At 42.2% G+C, this 22,249-nt stretch overlaps 2 protein-coding genes across 4 annotated transcripts in view; one reads left to right on the top strand and one right to left on the bottom strand.

Annotated features, from left to right (window-relative positions):
- Positions 1-1,766: 1,766 nt before the first annotated feature.
- On the bottom strand, positions 1,767-3,866 carry svbp (small vasohibin binding protein). 3 transcript variants are annotated; one of them, XM_058632855.1, is made up of 3 exons: positions 3,730-3,866; positions 2,359-2,492; positions 1,767-2,244 (listed from the first exon to the last, which is right to left on the bottom strand). In XM_058632855.1, the coding sequence occupies exons 2-3, from the start codon at positions 2,470-2,472 to the stop codon at positions 2,158-2,160; spliced, it is 201 nt and encodes a 66-aa protein (XP_058488838.1). In that variant the 5' UTR covers positions 2,473-2,492; positions 3,730-3,866; the 3' UTR covers positions 1,767-2,157. The 3 variants fall into 3 exon arrangements, with proteins under 3 accessions (XP_058488838.1, XP_058488836.1, XP_058488837.1); XM_058632853.1 differs by lacking the exon at positions 3,730-3,866 and adding an exon at positions 3,430-3,588; XM_058632854.1 differs by lacking the exon at positions 3,730-3,866 and adding an exon at positions 3,144-3,422.
- A 13,926-nt stretch (positions 3,867-17,792) lies between these two features.
- The window catches only part of LOC131460188 (NACHT, LRR and PYD domains-containing protein 12-like), a 366,580-nt gene continuing 362,123 nt past the window's right edge, over positions 17,793-22,249 (top strand). The window contains exons 1-2 of the mRNA XM_058630459.1: positions 17,793-17,903; positions 18,238-18,417. Of these exons, the coding sequence (XP_058486442.1) occupies positions 18,269-18,417 (149 nt within the window). The 5' untranslated portion in view covers positions 17,793-17,903; positions 18,238-18,268. The remainder of the gene's footprint in view (positions 17,904-18,237; positions 18,418-22,249) is intronic.

Genomic DNA, 22,249 nt, shown 5'->3' with positions numbered 1-22,249 from the left:
AACTAACCCCTAAACAAAAATACACGAGTACTGCACACATTAGCATACATTTATGTCAGCTGCAAGTGACAAAACATGCAATACCATCAATACATGCTCAGTTGAACACACTGTAATTGTGACAATTAACAGCAGAAAACATTATTCACATTTAAGAAGCTAAGAGAAAGTGCTTTTATTAAAAAAGACACTCAAACTGGTTAATAATTGAAATATTTATAGATAAATTGCCCTATTTAATAACTTAAATAGGGCAATTATTGATGACATGTTTGAAAAACACATGATATACCATCAAATGCAAACACCACAAAATAAAAAACTAACCCTTATTTAAAAGAATTTTTATTTTCAGTCATTTACTTGTAATGTATAACTCACATTAGACTTTCTGACAGCGTGAAACAGAATAGATACTGTGCAGACACCAGCTTTAAATAGAGGGGAAACATGTTTTTTGAAAGTGTTCAGTGGGAGCAACATCCACACTGACAGATTAAGGACACTGTTCAGCTTGAGGCTCCATTAAAGTAGGATGTTTTCTTGTGTTATTGATCATTAATCCTATAATAACTAATAACTAACTACTTCTGCTCCTGATCTGGACTCTGTTTACATCCTCACAACAACAGCAACGTCAAGAAATGACACAAAGTTGCAAATAATTTGGAGGTGAATCAGGCAAATAAGAAACCAGCAAATTAAACCACTTGTTTGTAAACAGTCCCAGCTGTGTACATTTACTTATTGTGATCATTTGAATAGGGATGAGTTGATCAATATTCAATATCAGTCCAATACAGGTCAATTGGCAATTATTACTGTCCTGAAGAAGGATTAAAAAAGATAATCTGAGCTCATGACACATACGTAACATTCAGTCATATAACAAAACACAAAACATACACAACGTGAGTATGTTATATTCAGAGAGGATTTGCCTTTACTCGCTCCATTCTTCAGTCTGGTGCTGCGGTGCTATTGAGCACTTTCATGTACAACCTTCTGCCTCACGAGATATAATCAGGAAACAGTGAGAACCAGCTGAAACACTAACTCTGTAATGCTGCATCTAAACAGGGATGTTTAGTAGAGTTGTGAATCTTTTCAGAAGCTTTGCTTTGCAAGAACATTTATTAAAAGTACATTTTCAAGCTAAGGGTATGACATACCATGGCTATGCTTTAAGGGCACAGGTGTTTTACAATCAAACAGGTTAGGCCTTTTTTTGGTTTTAAATCCATCCAGTCATCGTCTAACACTTCATCCTCCACATGAGGGTCACAGGGCTGCTGGTGCCAATCCCAGCTGTCACAAGGAAAAAGACGGGGTACAGACTCACGTTAACTCCATATACACATTATATCACATGTCTGTTTCCTTTGGTAAACAGCTGGAACAGGCATATGAGCTTACTGGCATTAACTGTCCTCATCGCTTCTGTTTTATCAGACATGTGACAACTAGTTCTTTGTGTGAGCCAAAATGGTTTGTTAGGTTCAAATACCACATGTGGAATTGACAAAGTTGTCCTAGAATGGCTGTTTGGCTGCCTTCCTGTTGGGTTTAAGTTCTAGATCTTATCCTAATGGACCTTTCACATACAAGTGTTGGATACTAAAGTTGCAAAAAGTAGATTAAAACGTACTTTTGTCATTGGGCAGTTTGTAAAATATCAGTTAAAATACAGACACTGTTTAAGCTCAGTTTAAGCATTACTGAACGGTGAAAAGGGTCGACAGTGAAAGAAAGGTCAATCATTACCGTTACGGTTACCTGGTACTTTAATGACACTCTTAGTTGTTTTTTTGTTACATTTTTAGGCAAACATTTGATTTTTATTTGTCATTCTGATCATTTTGTTAGACAGCAGTTCTCTGTAGAACAGGATAATAGTTCAACAGTTCAGTCTGTTTCTTTTTTAACACTACACATTTCTTTGTGGCCACCCTCTAAATATTGACAATAATATTGATATGATTTGTATTTGTCATGTAATTCTGGCAAAAAAAAACCTCCAATAATAAAATCCCAGTGGTCACAGAAAACACAATCAGGCTGCGTTTCAATGTAAGGAGTAAACAGACAAACTCAGTCGCTGTACGGGGAGACAAGTCCTGGTGTGGATGAAAGGAGAGGGCAGTGAATCAGGTCTCTCTATTCTCCCTGTGACTGCATTTGTTTACAAAAGGCCTCAAACTGCTGCTGCTCCAACTCTGTCATCACCTTGTTCAAAGCATAGATCTATAAAAAACACAAGGCAGAAGGCAGCAAAGTATAGTTGGCACATGATTTAAATAATCCCCCTCACAGATGAAAGCATGCGTGTGTGTCATGTTTAAAAAGAAATAAATAAACCTCAGCTCTCTGTCTCTGCTTGCGCTCTTGCTGTGCAGATTTGTGTTTAGCTCGGTCTCCTCTGGTCGGGGTGGAGTTCAACTTTGGCTTGTCCTTGCGGCAGGCCGGCTCCATGGCGACAGTCCTCACTCAACCTGAGAGGTCGGAGAGAAAACACCAGATATTTCACACTCTCTGAGTCTCTAAACTCGTATTAGTATTACTATTATAGTAGTAGTAGTGGTAGTATACAATATTAGTATTAGGTGTTACACAAATGTAAAAAGTGAAACAAGCACATATGCAAACGTTGTATCGTCACATTTATAAAAAGTCTTGGAAATACTGACATTAACATTCAACAATGAATGCATATATGTGCTGCTCAGTTTCACTTTATTCTTACTTAACTCACAAGGCTTCCAATTAAGGAATTAAGGGAAAACAAGTTTTATCTTATTTGTGGAAACGCATAAATGGAGACATTTTTTCAGTGTTTTACACATTAAGACCACATGGAACCAGGTCCTAGTCAAAAACCACTACACTTACAGCTTGATCGTCACACAGGGAATTTGGTTTACAAGTATTTAAACAAAAGTTCCACACCATGTATTTCAATAGATTTGATAAGTCCCAGTAAAACGGTTTTTGTTCTTTTTTTCCCCCAGAACCTGATCCAATACTTTTTCTAGAAGAAACAGTGATTTAGCTCAAATGTCAACGTTCTCACAAATCACTCAAACAACACTGTCGGACAATCGAATTTCCCCTTTAAATGTGTTTATACCCAAATAGTAACTTACGCGTCTCCAACCGTGGTTTTCCTCAGTGAAAGAACACGACACTTGTGATAACGCTAGCGCCCCATTGTCACGAATGGACTGAGAGTCACAGTATGTTTACCAGCAATAATGAAACTAATGATTGAACACGATGTTTAAACTTCAATCTAAACCAGTCAGCTGCAAAACGCCGGTCATTCATCTCGGAAAATAGACTAACAAGCATACGTTTGCCAGACTAGCTGACAGGCTACCTACAGTGAGCTAACCGCGTTACTTTCTCACTGTTAGTAAATGTCGCACTCACCCGGGAAATACAGAAGTTAAATACAATTAGATTCACGTCAACAAATCCACTCCGTTAGCTGTAGCTACAACGGGCTGTCGCCACTGTGTCACAGGAAAACAAATCCGGGTTTGAAAGTGGAGTGCAGTGTTCCGTTTCCGGTTTTATTTTTTTCCGCCCTAACATTTATCATCAGTGGCTAGTACAGCTAGTACTACAGTACTACTGCTAGTACTGCTAGTACTGCAGTACTACTGCTAGTACTACAGTACTACTGCTAGTACCGCTAGTACAGCTGTAGCCTCATACTTGCATACTTGCCTGACGGTCGTGGCACACCGGAAGTCATGACCGAAGTGGCGTTAATAAAACTATTATGTCACAGAAACATGAAGTGCAGCGTCCTTTATGTGAAGGAAGACTATTTTCCTTTCAAGTGCGTCTTTGGTAAGTTACTTACACACAACTGGTTAAGTCGTCACCATGGATGTATTATATTAAAAGAACTGGATAGAGCTCCGCCCCTTTGGCTCCGTTCATTCCTATGGAGTTGCTCACTACTGGTGTAGCTGCACCTGTTCTGGCATGTCCCTACACCACCACTTTTTGGAAAGATCTTTACCGAAAAATTACTGATAAACGTGTCTCTAAATTTTCTTTGTTGTGGAAAGATGTACCGTTTGGTTTCCACGACAACAAAAATAAAAAGAATTATACCTAATTAATTTGTTGATCATTCTAGAGAAATATATACACAAAGCCAAATTTAGTAACTCTGAACCTTCTTTTATTGCTTTTGGTAAGGAAACTGAACAGTACACAGTACAAAAATAAGAAAGCTGCTAAAACTATTCAGTTATGCTCTATTTTTAATGTATTTATTAGAATCTGCCCCTGGCTCTGGTCTTAACTATTGTGTCTGAATATATTAATGACTCTGTTTGCATGTTGTTATTGTTTTGTATTATAAAGGTTCAATAAAGATATAAATTCTTGAAAAAAGAAAAGAAAAAAAGAGCTATTTGGGCATGATGCTAAAAAAGTTTCTGACTTCCTGGTTTATTTCCATAGAGCATGTTACTCCCATAATGCCTTTCATCTCTGTGAACGAGCCGTCCATGTGCTCGACTTGCTCGGCGCGTCCATAAACAGTGAAAGGCATGATGGGAGTACGCTACTGACGTGCGCAAGCATACCGATGTCCCGTTAGCTTCGCTCTTTAAACCATGGATTTGTAAATAGTGAATACAATATAGTGAAAAGTATAATGAGGTAATTTCAGTAAAATTTATCAATTTAATGGTTCATGTAATTGACCGTGAATATTAGTTTATATATGTTGTTACAGGAATGATGTTGTTTTCTTCCATTCACTGATATACTGTATGATAATCACTGTCACATGACTCAGGGATTATATATATTATTGTCCAAGAAAATAATAATAATAACATTAAGTACTTTTATGATGATTAAAAAAACAATTCCATTGAATATGATTTTTGGTCTCTTTGCTATGCTTTGTATTTTGGTTTAAGGTTTAAATTTCAAAGTTCAAATTTCTAACTGTTTTTGTAGGTGGTTTACAGATAAAGCTTATTGTTATAATTACAATTTATGGTAAATATAATAATCATAAAATATTAAAATAAAGTCAGGCCAGAAAACCTGCAGACTCACGATCATATTATTAGGAACAATAACAATGTGTTAAACGTAGTTTGATTAAAGTATTTCTAGTTTTTCTTTCAATTCCTTAAAGTGTTTTTCTTTGAGTTTTTTGAGCTTACTTGAAATACTAATAACTTTCCCCCTTACGGCCGTTTTTAATGCATCCCATACTATCATTGGATTAGTTTCCTGATTATCGTTATCTCGCAAATAGTTTTGACTTTCTAGTTTTATTTGTTCCACCAATGATTTGTTGTTAAGCAATCCTTTGTTCATTCTCCGTAAGGTTTCTCTTTGCCTGCATTTCAAGACTATTTTTTAAATAAACTGCTTTGTGGTCCGACACATCTCTTTGGTAAGGATGAATATCCCTCCAGATATCAAACAGCTCACTTTGATCCCAAGTATTTTGAATGAACTTTGCAGTTGGATGTTTGCTCCTTTTCCTGCTGTTTGTATCAAGGTCTATGTTCATGATCACATTCAGATATATATCCCCTCACATTCTTGAGAAATGAGGTCAAATAAGGATTTAAAAAGGTTTTTATTACTTTCAGGTGGAGCATAAATGTTTACCAAAGTAATATTCCACTGGTCAATTCTACCTTCTTGATCTATTATTTCTTTATGGTATTCAAATTTAATCGTGTTCGATATTAAAATAGCAACTCCTCTTTTCCATATAATTAATTTTTAAACCCAAATCATTTAAGTTTTTCCTGTCCTGTCTGTGAGAGGTGGGTCTCTTTCAAGAAATTGATTTGTGTTTTTCCTTTTTTAGTTTATTCATAATTTTTGATCTTTTGACTGGATTTCCCAATCCGTTCACATTTAATGACATGAGCTTTATGATTCTTGTACTATGCATTTTTAAACTGGAATGGTTTATTATTACAATAGCTCCCCCTCAGGCCACAAAAAAGAAAACAGAATAATAACAAACTCAAGGACAAAAACGAGCTCCAAAAAGAGATGTCAACCACTCTTAACTTATGTTGACATTCTTCACACTTTATGGGGGTAGTCCCTTATACTAGGCACTCGGTGATAAGTAACTGTCCCTTTAGTCCAACATTTTAATATTATTAAACCCTGTTTAGCAAAACACACTTGAACATATCTTATTAAACTAAACTAAACTAAACTAAACTAGACTTCTTATTGCAAACTTGACTGAACCTTTGCCATTTACTGCTCGTCATGTACTTAAAGGAATACTCCACCCATTTGCACGTGGCCTTGTATTCTAGAATAGCAGTCGTATTTTCTTTACAAATGTGCCTCCCTCCCTCAGTTTTCTACTGTGTTGTAAAAAATCTGTTTTTCCCTTTCCAATTTTGCCCTCCGTCGTTCAAGGTTTGAAAAGTACAACGCCAGTTCCGCACTTTTTAGACTCACCCATAGGGGGACGAGACTTCATTCCCAGAATGTAAACACGGTGTCCGCCATCTTTGCTAGCAGTTAAAAAAAAGAAAATAGAAGAATAAAAAAAAAATAGCCAGGCATCGTAACAAGGAAACAAGGTGCAACTGAGAGCTTTGACCGCTTTTTGAAGGATCTGAAACTACTCCTAATGGACTGTGAGTGTGCTGACTCAGATGACATGTTGATTGATGCTATAATAGCAGGAGTTAAAGAAAAACGTGCCCAAGAAAGGCTGTTGGACAAAGGTGAGGATCTGACACTGGCTAAAGCTATTGAAATTCCCCAGCAGTTCGAAATGTCACAAAAGCAAATGAGAATTGTTAGAGAGGAGGACTCACAAGTGTCAGCAGTGGCTATAAGAACAAAACACACAGCTTATGCTAATAAAAAATCACATAGTCACAATGCACCGACAAAGGCCGCTCAAAAACAGACAGGAAGCAAATTCAAAAATTGTCCAAAATGCGGGAAACACCCACAACACGCATGGAATCAAGGAAAATGCCCAGCTAAAGGCTCTGTATGTTCCTGCTGTCACAAGCCAAACCACTGGGCAGCAGTTTGCCGCAGCCGTGGCGTGAGCACAGTGAGTGTGGAGCCAGAGGACACGCTGAAAGAAGAAATACTGGAAATAAACCTGACATTAGATGATGTTCCAATGGCAATTGTGGCAGATGACAAGTGGATTGTAGACATTAGTGTTCTGTCCCAGGAAGTGCAGTTTAGAATAGACACAGGTGCAAAGTGTAATACACTGACACTGGACTGTTATCAGTTATTAATGCACACAGGTGAACTGAAGCGCTCGAACAAGGTGCTGCGCTCCTATTCAAACCACAAGGTGAAGCCAGTTGCTGCAGTTGACCTTCCCCTGAAATACAAGAACGTGAAACAGAAGCAGAGCTGGAAATTGTGGACATTGTTCAGGAAAACGTGCTCAGTGGCACTACAGCTGAGGCCCTTGGTCTGATTGTTCGGCTGGACTCGTTGCAGGATGTTGCTAATGGAAATAAGGTGAGCACTAACACTGAAGCTGCTCTGAACCTCAACACACATGCACCAGCTGGACTGAAGGAGTTTCCTGAACCGACATGCACCACAGGCACTTTACCAGGCAAATACAGCATAAAGATTGATCCAGATGCGAAAGGTGTTGTGCATCCAGTGCACCGACAACCAGTAGCACTCAGACCTAAGATAATTGAGAAACTTCATGAGATGATCAAGGACGGTCACATTGTCAAAATAGACCAACCGACAGAGTGGGTTAGCTCTATGGTCGTTGTCACACGTAATGACAAAATCAGGATTTGCATCGATCCAAGTGATTTAAACAAGGCCATAAAGAGGGAGCATTACCCTATGCGCACCATAGAAGAGGTCATATCCACCATGCCTGGTGCAAAAGTATTCTCAGTTTTGGATGCAAAATCAGGCTTCCTGCAGATAGAGTTAGATGAAGCATCGTCCCTGCTTGCAACCTTTAAGATTGACCTGAGGGTGCGGAGAGGACGCTGGCGTTGACTGTTCGCCTCTTCTTTTGCACCCTTTTGCACCCAAGCCGCACAAACCTGCTGTTGTTGTTCGCTTTTCCACACTGAGGGACAGGATCGTCCCTGCCGTGTCCCGGTGCAGACGGTCTCCACAATGGTAGAGCTGTTTCTTTGAACTGTGTGTCCTTGGGCGACTGTTTCCGCACGGGGGGTTTTCCAGCCCAGCGCCCCCCGCGAACATGCTAACAGCAGCTCTGGCATTAGCCGGGGCCCAGACGAAGCAAAAGCCATTCAGCTTTGGGATGTATACAGCCATCAAACGAAGGCTCGCATGTGGACTACCATCTCCTCTCCTGTTGTGGATCATCTTGGCAAGTCTGACCGTCATCCACCGCTGTTGGTGGCAAGGATCCTGGCAAACGTTAGCATCAGCTAACACCGGCAACTCGAGCACCGGCATGCTCGGCAGCTCAATGGAACTCCAGCGTCACCATACCAGCAGCGATCCGCACGGACACCTCGACCTCCCTCGTCAGCCCCGTTACATCCACCGGGGGTCTGGCCGCAGGTTCAATCTGTCCTCACCTGGTGACCACAGCTCCATAACATCCCTGTGGTCAGCTGAATGTCCCGTTGCGCAACACCAGCATCATGGTGCACTTCATCAGAGCGTGCACAGATATGAGCCAGCGCACTGCAAAACCTGGAGTGGATCACAGTGTCATCCGGTCTCTGAACAAACAGGACTCCACAAATCATATCCTCTTTGAACAATTAAATGTACAGTCTTTATCTAACAAATCTGGATTTATTCACGAACACATTAAGGACAAGGGGCTGGGCATTCTCTGCCTCACAGAAACATGGCAGCAGCCTGAAGTTTATTCAGCTTTAAATGAGGCTTGCCCCCCTGGGTATAACTACCTGAGCAAAGCCCCTACAACTGGCCGTGGTGGTGGCCTTGCTGTTTTACACCACAGTGACTTTGAACTGAGCCTTTTGTCTGCCCCAAATTTCTGTTCCTTTGAAAATCTGGTACTCAAATGCAAACACCCTCTTAATGTAACAATAGCTCTTATTTATCGTCCTCCAAAACCCCAACCAACATTTATTACAGATATACACAATTTCTTAATTTCACTCTGCACATCCTACAAAAACATTTTGGTTATTGGTGATTTTAATATTCATATGGACTCTCCCTCCAATCGACTAGCCGCAGAATTCAAAGAAGTGCTGGACTGCCTCAACCTCACCCAACACACACACTCAATGTCTCCACCCACAATAAAGGCCATACCCTGGACCTAGTCATCACCGACTCCCTCACAGTCACTGAGCTCCATGCATATGACACTGGTGTGTCTGACCATCAGGCAGTCATCATGAAACTCCCCCTGCCATCTCCCTACACAAAACCAAAACGTACAATAACTTTCAGGAACCTAAATAACATCGATTCCCCCTCTTTCAGTCATCATCTCCAGCTTCTCCTCCCACCTACATCCTCCTCAGTCTCCAACCTCGTGGATTTCTACAACAACAGCCTATCCTCCATCCTGGACTCTCATGCACCATTGAAAAAACGGACAGTCTCCTTCTCCCGGTCTGCCCCATGGTACACAAAGGAGCTGAGGCAGATGAAAAGGTCAGGCCGTGTCCTGGAGCGAGCCAGCGTAGCATCTGGCCTGACGGTGCATAAGTTGGCCTACCGGGAACATCAAAGATCTTACGCTAAAGCCCTTTCCGTGGCCAGGTCAGAACACTATTCCACAATCATCAACAATAACCCAGGTAACTCCAAGCAGCTCTTCTCTACAGTAAATCACATTCTCAAACCTCAGATCACTCCATACTACACTCATACTGACAGAAACTGCAACAAGTTCCTTGAATTTTTCACCATCCAAAATTGACAATATCCGCTCATCTATCATACAAACACATAGTCCCATTCAAGACATCCCGGCAATTTTCAGCACACAACATTTCTCACATTTCACCCCCACAACGCAGCAGGAGGTCGAAAGATCATTCACAGATCCAAACCATCCACCTGCTCCCTTGATCCCCTCCCTTCTCCTCTGCTCAAAACACACAACCAATCCATTACCCCTCTCATAACAAAAATCATTAATCTTTCTCTCCAAACAGCCAACGTTCCTCCCTCCCTCAAAACAGCTTTGATAAAACCCATACTCAAAAAAACAACCTTAGACCCAATCCCTCTGTCAAATTACAGACCCATTTCAAACCTCCCATTCATTTCCAAAATCCTAGAGAAAGTTGTTTCCATCCAGCTTCACAACCATCTCAAATCAAATTACCTATATGAAAAATTCCAATCCGGTTTCCGCCCTTCCCACAGCACAGAAACAGCTCTCATCAGAGTCACCAATGATCTGCTGATGTCCTCTGACTCCGGTTCCACATCCCTCCTCATTCTTCGCGACCTCTCTGCTGCATTCGACACCATTGACCACAACATCCTCCTCCACCGTCTCCAGCACCTCATTGGCCTCTCTGACACTGCCCTTCACTGGTTCCGTTCCTACCTCACTGACAGGGCCGAGCGCGTTGTCCTGGGTGATGCTAAATCTCGCCCCCACACTGTCATCTGTGGGGTCCCCCAGGGCTCCGTGCTCAGTCCAACCCTCTTCACCATCTACATGCTTCCCCTCGGGTGTGTCGTCAGCAGGCATGGAATTAATTTCCACTGCTATGCTGACGACACACAACTCTACCTTAAGGTCTCCCCCTCTGGGTCCCCCTCTGCCACTGTTGCTCGTCTCGGCTCCTGCCTGGAGGAGATAAACACATGGATGAGTCAAAACTTCCTGCAGCTGAACGGCTCAAAAACAGAAGCCATCCAAACCGGGACTCCTCAACAACTCCGTTCTTCCCCCATAACCTCAGTTTCACTTTTTGGCCACAACATTCCCCTCTCTCCCTCCGTTACCAACCTAGGGGTCAAGTTTGACCCCCACCTCTCTTTTGACAATCATGTCACCCACATCTGCAAAACCTCCTTTTTTCACCTCCGTAACATCGCCAAACTTCGCCCCTGCCTCTCCCTTCCAGCTGCAGAGAAACTCGTCCATGCCTTTGTCTCCTCCAGGTTGGACTACTGTAACGCACTCCTCATCGGGATCCCTGGCAGGAGCCTCAAAAAGCTCCAGTATGTTCAGAACAGCGCTGCCAGGGTCCTGATGAGGATGCGAAAGTACGAGCACATCACCCCCATCCTCCACTCACTTCACTGGCTCCCTATCTCCGCCCGCATTGAGTACAAGGTCCTCCTGCACACCCACCACTGTCTGCACGGTGATGCCCCCACTTATCTCACTGACCTCCTCACACCACACTCGTCAGCCAGGACCCGGTCAGGCCAACAGCACCGTCTGCTCGCACCCAGGACACGGCTCAAGACCATGGGGGACAGAGCTTTCGAAGCTGCCGCTCCCCGTCTGTGGAATGCCCTTCCTGACCACCTCAGAGCTCCACAGACGGAGGATGCTTTTAAAAAAGAACTCAAAACCTACCTTTTTAGAAAAGCATACAGCTAATTTATTTCTTTTATTTATTTTATTATCTTGTTTTTAAAAATGTAGCACTTTGAGGTTTGTTGTTCAAATGTAAAGTGCAATACAAATAAAATCTATTATTATTATTATTATTTAACACACCAATAGGCAGGTTTAGATGGCTGAGACTGCCGTTCGGTATAAAATGCGCACCTGAAATTTTGCAGTGCATCATGGACCAAATGCTGGAGAACATTGATGGAGCCACAGGCGTGATGGATGACATCCTAATAGCAGCACCCACGATGCAGGAGCATGACGTGCTACTGCGCAAAGTAGTGGAGAGAGCTACAAGCTATAACCTCAAGCTGAACTTCAGCAAGTGTCACATACGCCAGTCAGCTGTGCCATATGTTGGTCACCTGATTACAGCTGATGGGTTAAAGCCAGACCCAGCGAAAACTGAAGCAGTGAGGAACATGCCTCCGCCAACAGACAAGGAAGGTGTTTGTCGCTTCTTAGGGTTTGTGACATACCTGTCAAAGTTCATACCAAACTTAAGTGAAGTGGATGCTCCACTGCGACAACTTGTGAAGGGCGATGTTGAGTTTGCATGGCAACCAGCGCAACAACAGGCGTTCGACAAGCTCAAGCAGCTGTGCACACACCCCCCTGTGCTCAAGTTTTACGATCCAGAAAAACCTGTGGAGATATTTTGTGACGCCAGCAGTATGGGACTAGGAGCCGTGTTACTGCAGGACAACCAGCCTGTAGCCTTCTCATCCAGATCCCTGACTGATGCAGAGACGCGCTATGCGCAAATTGAAAAGGAGATGCTCTCTATCGTCCATGCCTGCATCAAGTTTCACCACTACATATTTGGTAAGCACGTCACAATATACAACGACCACAAGCCACTTGAGGACATCTACAAAAAGCCGTTGCTGTCTACCCCGATGCGTATACAAAGGATGCGCCTGCGACTACAGTGGTATGACATCACAGTGAAGTACAGGAAAGGAAAGGACATGGAGCTGCCTGACACCCTTTCCAGAGCACAGTTAGCAGACAGCGTGCCAGAGGCAGCTGGCTTAGAGTGTGTTTCCATGCTCAACTTTGTATCAGTGAGTGATCAGAAATATACTGAACTGAAAGAACGCACACAAGAGGAGTTAAGCCTTCTCCAGTGCACAATTCAGCAAGGCTGGCCAGACAACAGACGGGAAGTACCTACTCTGGTTCAACCCTACTGGGACTCAAGAAGCCAGCTAGCTGTGTCTGATGGCATAGTGTATGAGGGACTACGCATAGTAGTGCCCCCCTCCATGCAAAAACACATGTTAGAGCTCATACACCAGTCCCATTTAGGAATAGTGAAGAGCAAACAGCGAGCACGTGAAGTGTTATACTGGCCAGGTATGAGCGCTGAAATTGAAGACATGATCAGAAACTGTTGCAAGTGCGCCGAAATCCAAAACAGACTTCCCAGGCAACCACTTATACCAACAGAAACACCAGAGCTGCCATTTGAGGAAGTTGCCTCTGATCTGTTTGAGTTTGAAGGAAAACGGTACATTGTACTTGTAGATTATTATTCAAAGTACATTGAAGTGGATGAACTGAGAGATCTGCGCAGCCGCACTGCAATAGAAACACTGAAAGTTCAGTTTAGCAGACATGGAATCCCTGTCACCATTAGGACAGATAATGGTCCACAGTATTCATCTGAAGAATTCAAGGAGTTCTGTGAGAGCTATGGCATCCTGCACAAGACATCTTCACCACACACACCACACTCTAATGGTGAAGCAGAGCGTGCAGTGCAAACAGTCAAAAGGCTTTGGAGTAAAGCACCTGACAAACACCTTGCCCTGCTAGACTACAGAACTACACCACTTGAAGCAGTAGGCCTGTCACCAGCCCAACTGCTCATGGGCAGGAGGCCGCGCAACAAACTGCCCACTGCTCGTGCACTACTTACACCCATAGCTCATGACCCTGTTAAAGTCAAGCATCTACTAGACAAGACCAAGCATACTCAGAAGCTTTACTAAGACAGCAAAAGAGCAAGCAAACACAGATCTGCCCTACAGCCTGGAGATGAAGTTAGAATGGCTCCACATCCTGGAAGCCGTAAATGGATGCCTGGAATTGTAGTTCAGCCACACTGAGCGCCACGGTCCTACATCGTGGAAAGTAGAGGTGTAATGTTTCGCCGTAACAGCCAACACCTCCGTACCAGCACTGCAGCTGCCAATCAGTCACGTCATATGGTGTGTGATGAGCCTTGGCGTGAGACCTCTAGACCGCCCACAGTGAGAGAGCAGCAGCCCCCCCCAGCTCCACCAGAACCACACCCTTCATCACATGAGGTAGCACCATGCCCCCCACGAACCCGACCAGGTGAACCATATACCACCAGACGTGGCAGATTGTTGAAACCCCCTGATAGACTTAACTTGTAATTTGATGGACTACTATATTGTTCAGCTCCTTACTAACACAGTATGAATTTACTAATTACAGACCAGTCTCAATACTACCACAATTGTCAAATATTTTGGAGAAACTATTTAACGATAGGCTAGACAACTTCATTAACAAACACAATCTGCTATATGATAGCCAATATGGATTCAGAAGAAACCACTCGACGGCGCTAGCTTTAACTGAGTCTGTGGAAACCATTACTGACGCCATTGATCAAAAACTACATTCAATAGGAATATTCATAGACCTGAAAAAGGCATTTGACACCATCAACCATGATATTTTGATAGCTAAACTGGAGAGATACGGTATAAGAGGCATAGCACTGGAATGGGTCAAGAGTTATCTTCACAACAGATCTCAATATGTTAAGATGGGAGATTGCACATCTACTTGCTTGGACATAATTTGTGGGGTCCCACAGGGATCAGTGCTGGGCCCCAAACTGTTTATACTATACATTAATGACAAATGCAAGGTATCCAATATTCTGAAATTGACATTATTTGCAGATGATACTAATATTTTCTGTTCGGGGGAAGACCTAAACCAACTAGTGGAAACAGTCAATAATGAAATGGCCAAGCTACATGTGTGGTTTAATATAAACAAACTATCTCTAAATTTAGAGAAAACTAAATATATGCTGTATGGGAAAAAAGGCTGTAAGACTAGTATTAACATACAAGTTAATGGAGTGGACATTAAAAGGGTTAATGAGTATAAAGTGCTGGGAGTGATTATTGATGACATGTTAAGTTGGAAGCCACACACCAAACAGTTAAAAGGCAAGCTGGCCAGGAGTGTGTCCATACTTTGGAGGGCACAAAAACTATTAAACCAGAAGGCACTGTACTTGTTGTACTGCGCACTAGTCTCTCCACACCTGCAATACTGTGCAGAGGTCTGGGGACACACTTACAAAACCACTACTTATCCCCTGTTTATACTCCAAAAAAGAGCCTTGAGAATCCTACATTATGCCAGTTACAGAGAACATACAAATCAACTATTTACCAAATCAAAATTCCTTAAATTATATGACTTAATAAAATACCGCACAGTACAGATGATTTATAGGGCTGCCAACAAAAACCTCCTTCACAATCTACAGACATTATTCCTGAACAGAGGGGAGGGACACAATCTAAGAGGGAACATGAGGTTTAGGCAGAGAAGGGTAAGAACTACATTAAAATCCTTCACTGTATCGGTCACGGGGGTCAGACAGTGGAACAATCTGGATGAGGAGATGAAAAAATCAGCAAAACTGAGTGTATTTAAAAAGAAGTATGTAGAGATGACTATTAATCGATACAGACTGGCACAGAAAGAAAGTATGACAGGTCAGGGACAGAAATCTGTAGACACTGTGGGAAACGGCAGGGGAAGCAAAGTTAACCAAACAAAAAAAAAAAAAAAAAAAAATGTACCCAAACAACAGCTGACACTGAGACAAATGTCAACACATGATTAGTATTTAGCTGCCACGGTGAAGCACATCACTACGGAAAATCACTTGATCCAAGATGGAACTGCTTAGCTGGTCACTGAATGCGTTCGACAAAGTGTTCTCATCAAGAAATCCAGGTTATGGTGAACCTCATTGCCCAGTTGGGACCTACATGTCAGGCTACACTCGGGACGGATGGGATAAGTGGAAAGTCGTGTGCCTTGCTGGCTGCACTGGATGTAGAGGATGTCGAGGATGTGTACATATTCACATTCATGATGATCGGAATGCTCTCCCTGGGATGGGGAATGTACCTGCAACACCGGTATCTGAGAAAGACCAACAGTGAGAGGACCTGGGAATGGAGCGATATGAAGGAGGAAAGCGCAATAACAAAGAAACTCATGGTTGGGCTGCGCTCCGACGTCTCAACAATCCTCGAGCACATGAAAAGGATGGAGAAGAAAAGCGAGGCGAATCCTACGGATGAAATAGATGACTAAAGTGAAAAAAATAAAATAAATAAATAATAATAATAATATGATGCAGTGCCCTCTATTGATTGGATTGATTGGATTATTTGTGACTTTTGGGAAGTTGAATATGCCAGGCAACAAGTCGAGAATGTCACGCGCGACGGAACATCATGGACACATGAATAAACACACATGGAGTCTGAGTTGACTGTCTAGAGCTAGACTATATCTCTGAGTTCTATCGGATGCTGAAACATGTTTTCTTTGTCAAAATGTCATAAAAAAAAAAAAAAAAAAGGAAACGAAATGTATGATGATAATGGGGGCGGGACTAGTTAAGCTTTGCTTCTCCCGCATTCCCTTTCGGTTATGTATATTGTGTGAACTGCACTGTTATGTGATGAGTGATCTAAATGTCATGACCGAAATAAATAAATAAAAAAAAAATAAATAAATAAATAAACACAAAGGGACAGGTGTGGTAAAGACAAAGTTGTCTTGTTATGTTGAAAGAAAAAAAAAACTGTAGAGGAAGTAAATTTATTATCATTATGTTATAAGGACAAGAGAAGTTTGATGTAATTCACTGTTACATTGTTAATACTAGTGAAACAGCGGTGGTAGCAGTTTTCTTTTGTTGAGGAAGGGAGATGTAATGTATTGTTGTGAGTTCGCATTTTGCCTTTGAGCTTCCGTACGGCTTACCTGTGTGTCCCTCGCTGCATACTGTATTGTTGTGTGTGTGCGCGCCAACTAGTGAGTAGTAAAACTCAAGTTCTCTGCATTACTGGCCTCGTTATTGTGTCTCCACATTATATACTCAAAGTGAGTATATCACATAGAACTCTCGCGCTGCCTCTTTATTTCCTGCTCGACTCATTTCCTGTAAGTGCAGAGTGACGAGCAGAGAAAGTGAAAGTAACTATTCTGTAACTTTGCTTCAGTCGCCATTTGAACTGCGCAGCACGAGGACAGACTGGTGAGTGTTGACGTGATTATGATGATAATATATGATGATATATGATGATATATGATGATTTAGTGCGTGTGAGTGAAGTACCTTAAAGTGATACTTGAGTAAAAGTCTTAAAGTTTGACATTTACTTGAGTATCAAAAATCATTTCTGATATAAAATGTAGTCAAAGTTGCTAGAAATAACAAAGTAAAGTACAAATACGTGGAATGTGTACTTAAGTACAGTCATGAAGTATATGTACTGCTTAATCCTGACAGATTATAATGGAAACTTCCAGCCTGTCATAACTCCAGTCAGTCGTCTTTTGTTTTTCATGTCATGTTTTCTTCTTTATGTCAACTCAAGCGTCTAAACCGAAACATAAAGTCCCGTCAAACGCGAACACAATGTTAAATGAGATTAAATGAACGATTGTAAATGATCATTTTGATTAAAAATGAAATAATAATGTCATATATTCATATTACGATCAAAATAATGACTTGATTTAGTAGGTTTAAGTACTATAAGTGCTTAATGCACTAAAGTCGGATTAAGTGCTTTTACTGTGAACTTTTGGAGTAATCCAGGGTCAAAGTTGACTTGAACAAAACTGAGGTTATTCTTTTTTTGAAGTCGTATCAAATTCACGTTTATGATTTAAATGTAATTGTACTTAGTACTTTTTGTCCTTGATGAACAAATATGCAAAAAAAATGCAGTTAATAAGTAATCCAGGATCTAATTTGACTTTTGCTCTCAAAACTGAGCTCATCAGCTGACTTGAATGCAGACAACAGCCCTTCAGTCACATACAGAGTAGCCTAGCACCATCTACTGGCACAAATATGTAAGTGACATGAACAGCAGGATTCATAAAACACCTTCTCTGACAGAAAACTCCTGATGTGTTACAGTTTTCTCTCGTGTGATCACTGAACTGAACACAGATCCACATCAGACGTCCTCCAGGAAACATGAAGGAGATTTTCCACTCAAACTGAGAGGTAACTCTTTAAAGTGCTTTCAATATGATGCTTTCAGTGGAGCAGTGATAAGTCAGTGAGGAGCTCATTTGCACAAACTCATGACAACAACAAAGAGAAGACGTGCTTTTTATATATGAGGTTTACACTTTACAGTATAAAACAAGTTATTCTCTGTAAATCTGTATATTGGGACGGTTTATACATTCAGTCTGTCTGTAATGATCTGGCTTTGTCTCTGTGTTTCATGTCTTCATAAGTTTTCATTATCAGCTGTTGTTTGCTTGGCGACACACGTCTTCTCCATTTCTGCACCAGTAAATCTGTGATCGACCTGTGTGTCTGTGTGTGTCAGTGTGTGTCTGTGTGTGTGTGTTTGTCTCAGAATGACTGAAGTCCAGCAGATGAGTGGTTGTGTGGAGGAAGACGAGTACAGAGCAGAGTCTCCAGGACCCAGCGGTCTGTCTGTGAAGAGTGACCAGTCTATGGGCAAACCTAATAACTTCAGTGATGAACCTGGAGCCTCAGAGACAAAGTAAGAGACACTTTGTCCTGTGAAGAAGTCACAACCAAACCTGTGTCCTCACAAAGACAGAATCACACACACACACACACACACACACACTATTTTACCGTCATAAAAACTTTTATCCTGAGAAAACTTGTAACAATGCACTGACAACAAGACAACAACAGACTTTGTTGTGCGCGAAACACAAATGCAAAAAACTCAATAAATAGTGGAAAACTCAACTAGAAGTGAGTGAAAAAGTCACTAGAAAGATTCATGTGATTGGTTCTACAACGACATCAAAGTCATTTGTCATCAGCTGTGAGTTTTTAAACCAGCTGCAGTTGTCCTTGGGTCACATGACTCACTGCACGTCATCATGATGACATCCATTGTATTGATCTTTGTCTAAATGTTCAGAAATAGCAGGCTTGATCATATTGACCATAACTCTTTGGAAACACTGTATTTCCTGTACTTGTTTGTGTTGTTTTCAGCCGGACATGAGAGCTTCAGCACAGGAATGATAATAGAACGCTTCCATAGCTCTGGAACAACAGGATTCTCTGTCAGTTTTTCAAAGATTGCACAGAAAGCATCATGAAGTTCAGGAGAGCAGTTTTTTAGCACAGAGGCTGAGAAACCATCAGGTCCTGTAGATTTCTGACTACCGTCATGTCTAAATGCTGACTGTACCTGTAGAGCAGGGCCGTCACACTCTAATGACCTGAGGGCCAATGAGCGTCTATTCTGGTCAAGAGGGGGCCGGACTACGGAACATAGAGTCGTCAAAAAACAAGTGTTCAGTAGCACGAGCTTCAAGTTAAAACACAATCTTGCATCATGATATCACACGTATACTTTGTGATACTGTTTATGATGCAAAATCAATCTGTTACTATCAAATACACATTTATTTCAAATGACGCAAATAATAACGTGGATGTCGGCAGAGCAAGGTCATACAGCGGCGACACGTGGCGAACCCAGATCAGCACGAACTTAAAGGAAAAGAAAGAAGACGCTCTTCTCCATCACTCTGCTCCACGCTCATGAACTGCAATCAGACGCAGCTTTGATTGAACACGCTCAGTATCACAGGTGGCTCGTCACTTTCACACATGAAGTTTGCCCAACATCAATAAACAATCAATACAAATAAACAAATTAATAACTGAGGGAACAGTTCAACAGTGGACAACTGTAATGAAACCATCAAACTAGGACTGATGATGGGGAGTCGGGGAGTGCAGCAGTTCCCTGACCTCACTTTGGAATCCACCAAACCTTTTGACAACTTTTCACCTTTCATGTGTCGAGTACAAATTGGCACATTATAATAATGATAATGATGATAATATTATTATAATAATATTAATAATAATTATAATAATAATAATACATATTATAATAATAATACATATTATAATAATAATGATAAGAAGGATAACAATGGTTTCCTCACACAAATTTGTGCCAGGAGCCGTTTCAGCCACTGCCATTCGTGGCTCGGTCCCTAACAAGCTTATTTATATATGTAATTGAATGTTTTATGTCATAAATTTAATAATGTGATCATTATGAGCGAATGTCTTATTACTACTGTTCTAGAAACATATATTCTATCACCTCGCTGGCAGCTGTGCCTCAGCTACACACTGTGTTTAAAACAAGGTGAGGTCGTGGGCCATGTTTGTATCATTACATTACATTACATTACATGTCATTTAGCAGACGCTTTTATCCAAAGCGACTTACAATAAGTGCATTTAAACAATTGGGTACAAATAAGATCTAGAAGTAAGTAAGAGCTTCAAGTAAGCCAAACTATGAAGTGCTAGTCACAAGTGCGATATATAATTTTTTATTTTTTTTTTTTTTTTGTTTTTTTTTTTTGTCGTCGTCGTCTTAGTCAAGGTAGAGTTGGAAGAAATGTGTTTTTAGTCAGCGGCAGAAGATGTGGAGGCTTTCCGCTGTCCGGATGTTGATGGGGAGCTCGTTCCACCATTTGGGAGCTAAAACAGTGAACAGTCTTGAGTTCTGCGAATGCCTCTGCGATCCTCTCAGTGAGGGGGGAGCAAGCCGGTTTGCCGATGCAGAGCGGAGTGGGCGGGCTGGGGTGTAGGTTTTGATCATGTCCTGGATGTAGACTGGACCGGATCCGTTTGTAGCATGGAACGCAAGCACTAGAGTCTTGAAGCGGATGCAAGCAGCTCCAGGAAGCCAGTGAAGGGAGTGGAGGAGCGGTGTAGTGTGGGAGAATTTTGGTAAGTTAAGGACCAGTCGAGCTGCTGCATTCTGGATCAGTTGCAGAGGTCGTATGGCACACGCAGGGAGACCAGCCAGGAGGGAGTTGCAGTAATCCAAGCGTGAGATGACAAGAGCCTGGACCAGAACCTGTGCCGCCTTCTGGGTTAGGAGAGGCCGTATCCTTCTGATGTTGTACAACATGTATCTGCAAGATCGAGCTGTTGCAGCAATTTTGGCAGTGAGGGAGAGATGATCATCAAGTGTCACACCCAGGTTCCTTGCGGTATGAGAAGGAGTTACCACAGAGTTGTCGAGGGTGATGGTCAGGTCAGTGGTGGGAGAGCCCTTTCCTGGGAGAAAAAAAACTCAGTCTTGTCGAGATTGAGTCTCAGGTGATGGTCAGACATCCACTGAGAGATGTCGGTCAGACAGGCGGAGATCCGTTCTGCTACATGTGTGTCGGGGCTTGGAAAAGAGAGAATGAGTTGGGTGTCATCGGCGTAGCTGTGATAGGAAAAACCATGAGAGAGAATAACAGAACCAAGAGAGTTGGTGTATAGAGAGAAGAGGAGAGGGCCCAAGACGGAGCCCTGAGGGACCCTAGTAGCTAGAGGACAGGGTTCCGACACGGATCCTCTCCAGGATACTCTGTATGTTTGGTTTTGAAGATAGGACGAGAGTAGGGTAAGCTACTTTTTTTGTGAAGTAGTTGACAAAGTGAATTGGTAGAAGGGAGGAAGGAGGAGGGGGAGTGGGGGGGTCAAGGAGGTTAGAGAAGATCGAGAAAAGTTTTTTGGGATTAGAGAAAGAGGATTGAATTTTAGTCTGATAGAAAGATTGTTTGGCTGCAGAGATAGAGGCAGTGAAGGTGGAGAGAAGAGAATGATAGGAAAGCAGGTCATCAGGGTGTTTTGATTTCCTCCATTTCCTTTCTGCTGCCCATATCGTGGCTCTCTCAGCACGCACTGAGTCAGACAACCACGGGGCTGGGGAGGACTTACGAACCCGCCGTGAAGTAAGAGGACAGAGAGAGTCAAGAGAGGAGGACAGAGTAGAGAGGAAGGTGTCAGTGGCAGAGTTGGGATGCATGAGGGAGAAGGAGTCAGCTGAAGGAAGTGCTGATAGAACAGTTGAGGAGAGAGAGGAGGGAGAGAGAGAGCGAATGTTACGATGGACAAGTGCAGTATCTGATGAGATGAGATCATCAGATTGGGAGAGTGGGAGAGAGTAGGAAATGAAGAAATGATCAGAGACATGAAGTGGAGTTACCTTGAGGTCGGAGGTAGAGCAGTTTCTGGTGAAGATGAGGTCAAGGTGGTTGCCAGCTTTGTGAGTTGGTGGAGAAGGAGCAAGTGAGAGAGAAAGAGACGAAAGCAGAAGAAGTAGATCGGATGACTTCTCTGACTGGATGTTGAAGTCACCAAGAAGAACAAGTGGTGGGCCATTTTCTGGGATGTTTGAGAGGAGGACATCTAGTTCCTCCAAGAAGTGTCCCAATGGGCCCGGTGGACGGTAGATGACAACAATGATGAGTTTTACTGGGTGAGTTACAGTTACAGCATGAAATTCAAACGACTGTGAAGAGAAGTGTGGCAGTGGGTAAAGA

The sequence above is a fragment of the Solea solea genome, chromosome 6 (genome assembly GCF_958295425.1).
Source record: "Solea solea chromosome 6, fSolSol10.1, whole genome shotgun sequence".
Taxonomy (NCBI): Eukaryota; Metazoa; Chordata; class Actinopteri; order Pleuronectiformes; family Soleidae; genus Solea; species Solea solea.
This window is presented reverse-complemented; position numbering and strand designations above follow the sequence as displayed.

Excerpts from the sequence above, each read along its gene's own strand:
- svbp (XM_058632855.1), bottom strand. The coding sequence starts at position 2,472 with ATGGAGCCGGCCTGCCGCAAGGACAAGCCAAAGTTGAACTCCACCCCG. Across the intron at positions 2,245-2,358 it reads AGCAGAGACAGAGAGCTGAG|ATCTATGCTTTGAACAAGGT; the intron begins GTTTATTTATTT and ends TGTTTTTTATAG.